The 13,800-nt window shown below is 31.8% G+C and overlaps 1 protein-coding gene across 1 annotated transcript; it reads left to right on the top strand.

The window, feature by feature from the left end:
* Positions 1-478: 478 nt before the first annotated feature.
* Positions 479-5,788, top strand: LOC124834033 (uncharacterized). The gene is made up of 7 exons (XM_047308618.2): positions 479-1,126; positions 1,525-1,660; positions 2,134-2,215; positions 4,498-4,673; positions 4,808-4,945; positions 5,025-5,164; positions 5,240-5,788. Exons 1-7 carry the CDS (start codon positions 1,009-1,011, stop codon positions 5,506-5,508), a joined length of 1,059 nt encoding a protein of 352 aa, XP_047164574.1. The 5' UTR covers positions 479-1,008; the 3' UTR covers positions 5,509-5,788.
* Positions 5,789-13,800: the final 8,012 nt, after the last annotated feature.

Below are 13,800 nucleotides of genomic sequence, written 5' to 3'. Positions count from 1 at the left end.
GTAAAAAAAAATGTGTAATTAAGATTGTTACAAAAAAAATTATTTTATGGATTTGTGTAAACTTCATAAATATTGAATATGTTAAACAACAAGCAATAAATGTAATGAAAATTTATTTGACAAAAGAAAGAAATAAAGATTTTTTAAATGATGTGAAGCTAATGGTAAAAGAGAACAATGATTGATGATACGTTTATTATATTATCTACAAACTATAAGTGTTTTAATAATTTAAAATAAAGACAAACAAAGACGATACAAAAACAAGTATAAGAACGAGTAGGAGAATGAGCTTGAGATTCATATTTACATAAGCATTTGAATGTATCTAGACGTTTCAAAATTTTTGTCTAACCCACTGACCGAAACATTTAAAAATAAGAAAAGGAATGGGCCCAGGCCCATGATGGGTGGGAAATGGGAAGAAGAGGTGGGCATTGCATTGGGGTGCATAGGTGTAAGTGTGTGGAGTGGGGTCCAGAATCCACCATCTCCATCTCCATCTCCATCGGAGAGAGAAAGCAGAGACACGGTACAAAAGGGCTGATCCAGAGCCACCTTAACCTCGCTTCGTGCCTAGCCTCCACCCTCATACTCCTACAATACAAACCTACCCTTTCCTCTTCTCCTTCTTTACCATTTTCATATAATAATACTATTAACACTATTTTTCTTCCTTTTATCATTTCGATCCTAATTCCTCACGCCACTTTCAGTTCCCAGGGTTAGGTTTAGGATCCTTCTCTCTCTGCTCTGCAATTCTCTCTACTCACTGTTATTACCCACATAAGACACCCATTCTTGTCAATCAATACACCATACTCGTTACTCATCCTCTTCTTTGCTACTCTAACCGTAGATTTAGGGTTTCTCTATAATAACAAGAATAATAATCTTTTCATACTTCCGTAACAAAGTTCACCTAAATTTCCCTTACAATTATTATTGTTATTTCGCTTTATCTTTCCATTAAGTAGGCTTCAGCTATCACGATAATAATATTGGAGAATGGACAAGAAAAAGGTAGCAGTTCCCCTCGTGTGCCACGGCCACTCGCGCCCGGTGGTCGATCTCTTCTACAGTCCTGTTACGCCTGATGGGTTTTTCCTCATCAGTGCAAGCAAGGGTACCCTCTCTCTCTCTCTCTCTCTCTCTTTCTATAATCTTTGCCTTTTCAGCTTTAAATTCGGGGTGGTAAATGTTTTCGTATCTCAACTCGGATGTTTCTTGGTCTTTTCTTGGATCTGAAATTATTTTAGATTTGTGTTGGTGCCTAGTCCTCAGATGTTGATACCCAAGTGCTCATCGACGTGACCATAGATAATGAGGTTGCTTAATATTATTTTCCGCGCTCGAATAAATGAAATTAAAAGAAAATTATTTTGGGGTGTTATTGCAGGCGCAGTTAAATTGTGTATTTCGGCACTGACTGAGTGTCTGAGCTTGTTGTATTGGTTTTTGATGTATTGTCTATGATCACGTGGAGTGGAAGATTTCATGCTTAAGTTTTTTCTTGGTGTTCAGATTCCAGTCCTATGCTCAGAAATGGAGAGACTGGGGACTGGATTGGAACATTTGAAGGGCACAAAGGTGCTGTGTGGAGTTGCTGCTTGGATACTAATGCCTTGCGTGCTGCAACTGCTTCTGCTGATTTCTCAACGTATGTGATTTTGTTCTATTTGTGTAATTTTCTTTTAAATGTGTTGGCTGTTAAGCTTTTACTCGTTGCTCCATGCATTTTATGGTGTTTTATTTGTTATTAGTAATGTGTTTACTTGTAAACTTGCTTTCTTGGTTATCTTTGCTCTCTTGTGCACTTTCTTGTTGGCTCCATTCATGTTAGTAACTTACTATTGCCTTAGGAACACCGTCACGTGTTATGGAAGTTGTTGAAATATATTTGTCTTGATATGGATTCTGTAGTGTTGGCAGCTAGATCTTCCTGGTAATGTATCTGACGCATGTTATTGGCTTTAGGGTTTCTGTACATTAGAGTCACTCTTTTATTTGCCTTTCTTACAACATAAAAGTAGTATGATGTGATCAATTTAGACCCAATAATTAATGTAGTGCCTTATATTATTAAGGTTTTAATTCATTGATTAAAAGTTTTACATTTGGTTTATTGAGCAGAAAAGTTTGGGATGCTTTAACAGGAGACGAATTGCACTCATTTGAGCACAAGCACATTGTTCGAGCATGTGCCTTTTCAGAGGTAGATTTGGATGCGTTAATTTATTTTTCATTGATAACTATGATTTCTGCTTAAATCCATTTTTGGATTAGGAAAAATCAATAAATCAATGACTTATAAAAGCATAAAATAAATTGGACCATGGTAGTTGACATGAATTGAGATTCAATTCATTTGATTTCATACAAATAGTCACTCCATTGATTTAGAAGACATTGGCATTTGTTTGTTGCCAGCATTATTGCATGTTGTATAGATGTGTCACGATGTGGTTTGGTTCGGTTTTCTAGATGAAAAGTACATCCGAACCAAACATTAAAATTATATCTGGATTGTTTTTTGAACATGAAAGAAATCAAAAGCCAAACCAATTTTTGCGGTTTGAGTGGATTGACTTTTAGTTTTGTTTATAATTTTTTATCAGTACATGTACCTAGCCTTATCATTTTGACATGACAGGCCGATGCTATATCATGATGAAAATTTTCATTTCATGCGCCATTGTAATTAAAGATCTGTTCTCTTCAATATTGTATATTATTCAACTATTTATTTAGATAGACTAGTAGCTTTCTTTTTTTTGTCCTATTAACAAAGGAACTAGAGTAAAATATAAAGGTGAGGTACCCTTTTACAACAAAGGAAAAACAAAAAACAAAGGTGTATGTTGTATTGATATACGGTGACATAAATACTAGATATCTCCCAAGAAAACGAAGCAATCCCTGACACTTGCGTAAAATTCAAGTCAGAAACATTAAACGGTCTCTTTATATTCTTTCTTTCTAGTAATATTTTATCCTGCTTTACCACTTTTATCCCCTAAAGGCTAATAATGTAATATTTACACCACCTAGATAACTCTAACTCTACCCCATGTATATATTAAACATACTACTACTTTGCTACTAATTTATAGGGATAAGTCAAGTTAGGTTTTCTCTTACATCTCTCGGAGACGAGTCAAATAATAAGTAATATAATGATATTTAAATTATTGATTTTGGTTCAGTTAATTGAATCAGTTCCAAAGTGTTCCATAAAGAAAATCCAAATCAATTAAATGATTTTGGTTTTAATTGATTTTTGGATTGCATTTTCGTTTTTTTGGATTGGTTTTATTCTGAACACCCCTAATGCTGAATAACGTTGGAACTTTAGGAATTTTGATTCTGCTGTATTTCCAAGTTCCAACAATCCAAACCTCTGGCATCATACTATAGAATTTTTGTAGACTCATTGAGGGTGCATAAAGATGTAAGAGTAAACTAAATATGAACTCAATATTAAAATTTGAAATACTTAACTACAGTATCCAAAGAAAATATAATTCTAGAATAATATATATCCAATATTCGAACTTCATAATGAAGCAAATCATGAAAACAAAGTATTACTGTACAATATAATATAATGCAGAAGTGACCAAATCAAAAAGTTCATAAGGTCAAGCTTTCAGTGCAGGAAGATACATTTGTTAACAATTTAAGCTTTTAGCTGGGTAATCAAGTGGCTCATTAGTAGGATAGTGAGGGGAGGCACACCAGAACATATAAGGGAAGAAGGGTAGGCAAAATGCTCACTGATTTCATAAACCGCTAAATTCAGAATTTCAAAATGGGGAAAGTTTAGTTCCTCTGCAACATGGGAGGCACAACACAGTACAATAAGAGGAAGTTGTATGGATCTGTATGTTTTGTTTTAAAATTTTAGGTAGATATTATTATTAAGGTTCTGTTTTAAAATTGTCTAATGCTTTGAGCATTTATTTTATGTCTCTTTTTTTGAGAATTTATCTTGATCCAAACTTCCTTTTCCACCAATTTTAGGGTACTTCGATGGGGAATTTTGGGTGAGGAATTCAATTTTTAAGTGAGTTTTTAATATCATACATCAAAATGGCTTGTTTGTATGTTAAATCCAAAGAATTTATAAAAATGATGAGAATTTCATTGTCTTTTTTTAAGCAAAATGTTGGAATTTTAAATAACGCTTTAAAAGTTTAGGAATTTTAAATTACTCTTTAAATTAAGGAAAGTATTGTAAAAATGAAAGAAATTTAATCATAGTAATATTATTCCCATGCATTTTAAATTCCTTGGAATTGTGAAATTCAATATTAAAAAACACTATTCTACATCTAATTTGTGTTTAAATGTTACTTTTACACTGCTTACAAATCCTTTGGCATAGATAGTGTTTGCGCATGACTTGCAAATATACTTTTTCAATCCCACTTATACGGATTCCGCCTACAAATGCTTACATTTTCGTATTCATTGACATTTTATACCTTGGAGCAGGATACTCACCTTTTGCTCACTGGGGGAGTGGAAAAAATTCTCCGCATCTATGATATGAATCGGCCTGATGCACCACCTAGAGAAGTGGATAAATCCCCTGGTTCTGTCAGAACTGTTGCCTGGCTTCATAGTGACCAGACAATATTGAGTTCTTGTACCGATATGGGAGGAGTCAGGTATATTTTTCATTGGTTTTTGATGCTGAAAGTTTGCCTGTGTTGTAAATTGTGTTAGCTTTCTTGTTTTTATTTATTGGTATACATGTTAGCATTTAATATAAATTGCACTGAATCTAGTTGATGTTTCACAGGTTATGGGATGTAAGAAGTGGTAAAATAGTCCAGACACTTGAAACCAAGTCGTCTGTGACAAGTGCTGAAGTGAGTCAGGACGGCCGTTATATTACCACTGCTGATGGTTCTACTGTAAAATTTTGGGATGCTAATTAGTAAGTACAAGCCATATGATCTATGTTTTTTCCCAAATCTGCTTATATGGTTTAACATCTTAGTTACCTTTGTTTTCAGCTATGGATTGGTGAAGAGCTATGATATGCCCTGCACAGTGGAATCAGTTTCACTAGAGCCTAAGTTTGGGAACAAGTTCGTTGCAGGAGGAGAAGATATGTGGGTTCATGTTTTTGATTTCCATACAGGCAATGAGATTGGTGAGAGCTACTGACCATCAGTTCTTTAATCCTTTATAGTGTGTATGTTGTTTTGATGATCAATCTATGTGGCAGCATGCAACAAGGGGCACCATGGTCCTGTCCATTGTGTTCGTTTTTCTCCTGGTGGAGAATCCTATGCCTCTGGATCTGAGGATGGAACCATCAGAATATGGCAGACTGGCCCATTGACTCTAGATGATTCGGAGGCCTTGTCTGCAAATGGATCAATTGATAAGGTGAAGGTAACTGCAGATGAGGTTTCACGCAAGATTGAGGGTTTTCATATTGCTGATGAGGGGAAATCTAAAGCTAAGGATGAGGCTGTGGAGGAATCAAGCTAGTAGTCGTGCATTTTGTCTGGCAGAGTGTTAGAATTAACTAGATCAAGTGCCTACTTATGTACGTGATTAGTAAAACTAAATTTTGTAAATTTTAGTTTGTTTTGAGATTTTACTGAACGAGCTTGTTGCAGCTGGCTGAAATAAGTTCTATGTTTGCTTTCATTTCAATTCTGACATGGGAGTTTATGGAATATAGGAAATGACTTGGTATACTTGTTCAAGGTGCTTCATATAAGCGGCTTCAATCTATACATTCTGGCCAGTCCAATTTTTTCCGGCACTTTGTATATTTTGTATTGGTTTTACGGGCTATCTAGTATTTTAAGTTAAAAATAGTTTGAATAAGGCAGGTTGAGGCCTTACCATATTCGATTTCGCTTTTGTTACATGCATGCGCAGATATCTGAAATATAATTTGCTCAAATACTTGTCTCTTTGTCTACCATTTTCTAATTAGGTCCAAAACAGAGTAGATAGATTTTGTTTTTAGGAATCGGTGAGGTGGTTGATCTTTCGTCTCTACCAAATCGTAATATCTAGAAACCTTTTTCGATGTTTATAGAGAATAGTGCTTAGCCAAAAAGAGGACTGATTCTCCCTGCATCTCACTAGTCTTATCCTGTATTTTTCTATTTTTTTATTATTCAAATTGTGTCCTTGTCAAAAGTATATATTCATATAAAATCTTTTCACTATTGTATGTGTTGTTTGTATGTGGTATTTGTACGTGCAGTTTATATGTGCTATATATACGTGCTTAGATGCATTTCTGGGTTGAACAAAACGAAGGTTGATGCCTTAATCGTAATGGTTGAGTTGAGAGGACGTCAATGTTGGGTTGAATGTATTTTTGGGTTAGATGAGACGAATGTTTGGATTGGATGCATTTCTCGGTTGGTTGGGATGAAGATCAAGTCGAGGCCTAGCGGTTGAGAGCACGCGAAAGAACGATTGCAGAGGTTGCCGCACTTGAAAGTGTGATTGAATGTCCATCGTAACCGCAATTGGAAGTGCGGTTCACATTGCATCGCAGTTGAAAATGCGGTTCATACCATGCGCACTTGGAAGTGCAGTAGAAGTGCGGCTCATTTAGGCCTAGAATTGAAATGTGGTGAAGGAATGTTTTTTTACTCTTTCTTTTTTGTTTTGATTTACTAGTTTTTTAATTTGATTTGTTTTTTATTTTTTTATTACTTTATTTAGATATTTAATATTTTACCGTTAATACTTTTTAATTTGTATTTTTTTATATTTGATATTTATTTAAATATTAATTTTACTGTAATTAATTTTTTTAATTTCCAAATTTAAATTTGTTTGTTAATTTTTAATCTATAATTACTTATTAATATTTTATTTTTCAATATAAATTATTATTTAATTATTTGTTGTATTTTTTTAGTTTTTGATTAGTTTATTAATTTAAGTTTAATTTATCGTCTTTTTTTGATTTTTAATTAAATTATTATTGCATTTTTTTCAAATTTTATTAAATGAAGGACATGACTGTTAATTCTGAGAGATGCAGGGTGAAAAAAGTGAGGTGTAGAGAGAAGCAGTACCAAAAAGAGAGAGTATGGCTGGTAAATTTTGTCACCAATTTCGGGAGGTTGAGGTTTTTTTTTTTTTTTTTTTTTTATAAAATAGAAAATCGTGGTGTAGACGGGTTGAAGAAGTCGTTTCAGTTTTTTGTAGAGCTGAAGCGTTAAATATGAATACCAAAATAATGTGAAGGTTAGATGATAGAGTGCATTGTAGGGATAACTTTATGTCAGTCAGATCTCTCCTTCATTTATGCTATTTTCAATTTCCAATGTAGTTAACACATGACTGATTATTTACCCATTTACCCCTTGCGGACTCAGTCAATTTTGTTAAACAAAACTGGACGTATTTAATTTATATTCATCCCAACACACCTTAATTCTACATTAGACTGTTAAGTAGGTAAGCAATAACTAAACTAAGTATTAAAATTACGATGATAATTCAATTGTAGTTGATTATGTTATTGTTTTTTAGTTAAATATCATTTATATATTACTTTTGAGGTGAATATTGGAGTGTTTTGGCATAGATTCCAATATGTTCAGTTTATAGGAGACATTTTAATCAAACAAAAGGAAACACATCTTGATACAATGAAGGGAAACACCTCTCAAATATAAGAATGTCATACCTAATGCTTTTCGGCGTCTTGTTTTTGATGATTCAATAAAATGCATACATGTTCTTTACCATTCTAACCGAGCTTTATGCAGTTGAATATTGGGCACATTGGATCACATGTTAATTTGAACTTTCTAAAATGTTGTTAAATAAAGTTTTAATCTACACAAGATTCAAGGACATTATAATCGTAGAGATAATTGCGAAGAAAATATTGTAGAAAACCAAGATAATCTTGAAGAAAATATAGAAGAAATTCTTAAAGAAAATTTTGGGAATAATCTTGAAGATAATATTGTAAATAATATGATACATGACAATTTTTTGATCCAATACAAGAAGAACTTAAAAACAAATCATTGTAATTCAAAAGACCTATAATAGGTTAAGGACCAAAAGCTTGGAAGAATAAATCCTTTTGAAGTCCATGATGTTGCATGAGGCTTGAAATTCAAATGACATGAAGATCATGAATTGAAAAAAATTCATAGAATAATTTTTGGCATTTAAAAGTATTTGCAATTTTCTTTTAAGTTTTGATAGATTGTAAACTTCGCTAGGTGAGCTCATCTCGCTGGACGAAAAGTTTGTGTTTGCTAGGCAAACTTCACTTGTTGGAAAAAGAGTCGATATGTGCAATTGAATTTTCACTTTATGTAATGAGCACAACATCTTTGGGATTTCTTTTGTGATACTTAGATTATATATACTTGCACAAAAAACAAATATAAGCACTTTTGATAGTTATTATATGAATTTTGAATTCATTGAGAGAGGATTGTGTTGCTTCTTGTCATATACTCGAGTTGTTATAAAAGAATGAAATCTTTGTGACAAATCTTCATTATCAATATGTTATATTGTGGTGTCTCCATCATTGTCTTAATTGCACATTCTTATGAGTTTTTTCATTTATGTTATGTGAGGAATCAAATTCACAAAACTTTGTCCTAGATAGAATCATATAATCTTGTATCTAGAGCAATGTTCTGGTTTGAAATTCCTCTTATATTTTATATTTATGTTCATGTGAAGAAAACCTAAATTTCTTGAATATATGTGTTTTGGTGCTTGGTTTGCAATTTTGTTCGGATCATTATTCTTAGATTCTTGTAAGGAGTAAAACCCTAAGGTTTCATCTGTTTATATTGAGTATTTGTGCATTTATGCATTTTTTCGTGTTCTTCTTGTTAATTTGTGCATTTGATCCATGCAAGTTATTTGTTTTTGTATTTTTCTATTAATTGTAGTTCCGATTAACTGTTTACAAGTGAATATTGCTTTCTCTATAAGGAAATATGTTGATGAAGTGGTGTGTGATGTGGTAATTACTAAGGTGAGTCACTTATTGTTAGAAAGACCATGACAATATGATAGAAGGGTGACACATGATGACCTAACAAAAATTACTCTTTATTGTTTAAAGGATAAAATATGTCCCTAACACTAACACCTTTATCACCTAAGGTTTGTGAGGACCAAATCAAGATGAGGGTGAAAAGAGAGCAAGAGAGAAAAAAGGAAATAGAGAAAACAAAAGTAGGAGAGAAAAACCAAGAAAAAAAGAAAGACAAACATGAATAAAGTTGACAAATCAAAGAGTGGTAAAAGCCTTCTCTTGAAAGTAAAATAGGTAAAAAAAGTGTTGATAATAAAGTAACCCCTATATTTTTGCTTATGCATAACAATATTTGTTTGTTTTCTATGCAAGTTTCCTTGTCTCTAAGTATAGAGAAACTTCTTAAGGAGTTTGAGGATATCTTCCCTAAAGACATTCCTCAAGGATTACCACTTAAAAATGGTATTGAACATAATATAGATCTCATTTTAGGAGCATCCGTGCCTAATAGGCCAACTTATATGAGCAATATGGAAAAGACTAAAAAAATACAAAAGCAAGTGGAGCAACTCATGGATAAATGATAGGTTAGGGAGAACTTGGACCCATGTGCTATGTCGATCATCCTTGTTCCTAAAAAGGATGGATCATGGAGGATGTGCATTGACTATCGAGCCATTAACAACATCACCATAAGGTCCAAATGAGGAATCAATTTTGTTTTTGTTGTGGTTGACAAGTTCTTGAAGATGGTTCACTTCATTCCTTGCCACAAGATTGATGATGCCAATCATGTAGCCAACCTATTGTTCAAGTGGTGAGAGTACATGGCATTCCAAGGAGCATTGTGTCAGATGTCTTTAGACTTTCTTTTGTGATACCTAGGCTATATATACTTGCACCAAAAAACGTATGTAAGCACTTTTGATAGTCATTATATGAATTTTGAATTAATTAAGAGATGACTCCATTGGTTCTTGTCATAGAACACTGATTCTTATCAAAGAATAAATTTGTGTGGCAAATCTTTGTTGACTCATTAATTTGCTAGATTGTGGTGTCTCTATCCATGTCTCATTTTCACTTTCTTTTTGATTTTCTTGTTTATATTACGGGATGAATCAAATTCAGAAGCAATCGTACTCTTTTCTATATAGGATCGTATCATAATATAGTTTTATAAACTTAATCTCTTCATGGAATTTGCACACTCTAAGAAAAAAAATCAGCAACTAAGTCAATATTATGGATCTCCAATAGCAACTGAAGTTCACCCTTAACTTCTATAAATAGATAGCTCCACTACAAACTACTGCATCCATCAATCACTACCTCCACCACCATTTCACTTCGTGTTTTTTATGGTCTTCCACGTGAAAGACTAATCCCTCTTGGTTGATTCTATTGTAATTTCGTATTGAATTATAAGATTATACACATTTAAAAGATTATTCTTTTATTTTATTCAAACATAACATATTTTTTATATCTTGTTTTCAAATTTTAATTTCTACTTTTAGAATTGTCTTAGAATGTTTGTTGATAACTCAATCTTAATCTTTAATTAAGATTATGGTTATTTTGCTTAATTATGATAATATTTTGTGGGAGTAAATAAACAAATCTTCATATGTATATACTTAGAACACGTGTAGAGTAATAGAACATTTATCTTGTATATGTTTGGAACTATAGAAGTGTTAATAGATTTTCATTTGTATATGCTTGAAACAAGTAAGAAACTAAATGAATTAATTTATGTTTGTTTAATTAATTCAAACTTGTATGTTGATTTTCTTATTTAAAAGATAGAAAAATAAATTATTACTTTAGTAATAGATGTTTGAAATAAATAAAGTATAAAAAGAAGCTCAATCATATACATTTTGAATAAACGAGAGTTTTAATGAGTTAATTGAAATTTATGTAATTAATTCGAGACCTCTCTTTATAAGTTAAAATAATTAATAGAATGATATGAAATAATTACATGATTACCATGTCTTTTTATTATTTTATTTCTCTTATTGTTTTAAAACTTCTTTTTCTCTTTATTGTTTATATTTCTAACCTTTTTTCACACTCTCATAAGTACTAATCTAAGTGAAATTTTTATACAAGATTAATTTAGGGACAACTTAGATTGACTTTATCATTTTTGTATTAGGATTTATTAGATAACTTATCAAATAATTGTTTACTTGTTACCACCATTCCAATAATGAAACTAACAACTTTATCATAAAATGTCACCTTTCCTCAACAGCATCATTATGATGTACAAATACACTTGGAGAAAATATCATTTTTAAAAAAAAAATTATTTTTATTTTTTTCAAGATTCTTCGTTAGGGATAAGAATGGATTGGATATGTATAGTGTCTATCCACTATCCGACTAGTAATATTAGAAACCATCCATTATTTTCCAAATACGTTTAAAAAATACTCATAAATTTTTTAAAACCAACAAATATTCATAGATATGTGTGAATATTTAAAAAATATATTTTATAAATTTTACAATAAAATCACAAAAAAATATAATATAAATTAAAATTTAATTTTAATTAAATTTAACTTAATAAAATATAAATTAAATTTTAATTTTTGATAAATAACAAATATTTAGAAATCTAGATAATATGATATTTGACTAATTCTATTTATAAACCAATATTAAAATATTTTCATTATTTAAAAATAACAAATACTCACAAATATCACTTAACATTTTTTAAGAAACCAAGAAAGATATATTTTTGTCATTTCCTCTTCATCACCTAACAGGTCTAATCTTAGAGTCGTGTATATGAATAAAGGCATAATGATCACTCAAAACAAAAAATATTAGTTGCTTATAATAATTAAGAGTACCCATAAACATTTGAATTTGCAAAACTAGTGTACAAGTATAACCGATAACCTCTTTGCTCTAAATGGAAAAATTTTCAATCTTATTTAGTTTTAGTTTATGCTCTTTAGAACTAACCTTCACTACATTATATGGCATCCCAAATATATAATAACCACAATCATATAACTTAGGCGTCCACATTCCAATAAAGAGAATAGTCAGAGTATAATAGTAGTTCAGTAGCTGATATTACAATCATCCACAAAAGAACAGAACTTAAAACTTAAACAGTTTAGAGTACTTCAAAATAACACCAACTTAAATTTAGAAATCCTAAAAATACTATGCTGCATCATCAGCATCCTCCAACTCTTGCTCCAAGGGAATCTCCTCAACAACATCTGCTCCCATCCAAGTGGATGATCATCGCAAAGGAAAACATACAGAAGCAGCACACAACAAAGAAGCAAGGGTGACCTAGATAAACAAGCAGTAATCATATAGTTCAATCAATAAATATCATCGTGCTTAGCTACATATAAAGAACAATCAAGACATACCACTTTAAACCATGACTCAAACACTCACACGACTCATCCGGATTGGTATAACTGTCGAACTATTGGTCGTCTTTGCACTTGCGTAGTTCAGCTGGCACTCCCCAACACTATGCAAGGTAAATCCCCCATCTGTCTATGTCTAAACTCTAAGACTATAGACGAGAACCTCCCTGTACTCTCACCACTTACACTGCTCTCCTTTATTTGAGCATGAACAGTGTTTCGAGTGTAGGGATAGACATACCAGTTCAAAGCTCCATACAGTTATACAGAACAACAACAACACCCCACACATCTCTTTCAATCATTTCATCCTGAGATGTCCACTTCATACTCAATTACATCATTGTAGTTCACATTCATATGCTTTACAACCACTCAACAACACCATACATACATCCTTGCAGTCAAACAACATCAATCAATCCAAACAGAAGAAAAAAAAGGAGTGAGATCCCCTACATGCACCAGTTTACGTTCATATATATATATATATATATATATATATATATATATATATATATATATATAGGTATCATGGTTCTTATTTGGTAAACTACTTGTCTAATTTTCATCATAGTAGAGATCTTACTTTCCCCTAATTGGTCACCGGAGAGGGTTCAGATGTCTGAACGCATCAGACTCACCTTCGACGCTAGCACATATGACTAGTCACAACGTACTGGACTAGGCAAAGGCTGCTCTATGATCAGGGATGTGCCAACTCAGGTTTTTAAGTCGCCTCTATCCTACCAACAAAGAAAGACTTTTAACAAGTTATGATTTAATTATCTAAGTTATTAAAATTGTCCTACAGTGTTCTAGACATCAAATACCCAATTATATATCACCCTTCCCCTCACAGTAACCTTAAACAGTATCTGCCCATATATATGCTATCACAGAGCCCTTACTCCAAACCTTCCAACCCGAACAATTAACTAAAACAGATTAATTTCAACACCAAAGCATAAATTATTTAAGCACAATTCCACCGTCTCAGTTATAATTATCCAATAAAAATTAACATCGTAGAACAACTTCACAAGAACACACTAATTCAACATTCAACCTGCATATATTTGTATAAAATAAATTCATACAAAAATAATTAGCTCCCCTTACCTGGAAAACTTCACAGTTTACTTGACTTGCATTGAAATAGAGTAGAACTTTGGTTACCAAAAAAATCAAATTTTAAACTGGATATTTAAATATTTTTTTTATTTAAATTCTTTAAAGAAAGGAAAAAAATTGTATAATATTCAAACTTCTTAAAATTAAGAAAGAAAAACATAAAAAAGCTCCAATTTCTATTTTTATATTTGTTTTGTAAATAAAACTTTTTAAATTGTTTGTGACTTTAAT

Source organism: Vigna umbellata, chromosome 1 (genome assembly GCF_029865625.1).
Source record: "Vigna umbellata cultivar VRB3 chromosome 1, Vumbellata_1.0, whole genome shotgun sequence".
Lineage (NCBI taxonomy): Eukaryota > Viridiplantae > Streptophyta > Magnoliopsida > Fabales > Fabaceae > Vigna > Vigna umbellata.
The sequence above is the reverse complement of the archived record's forward strand: the minus strand, read 5'-3'. Positions and strand labels throughout refer to the sequence as shown.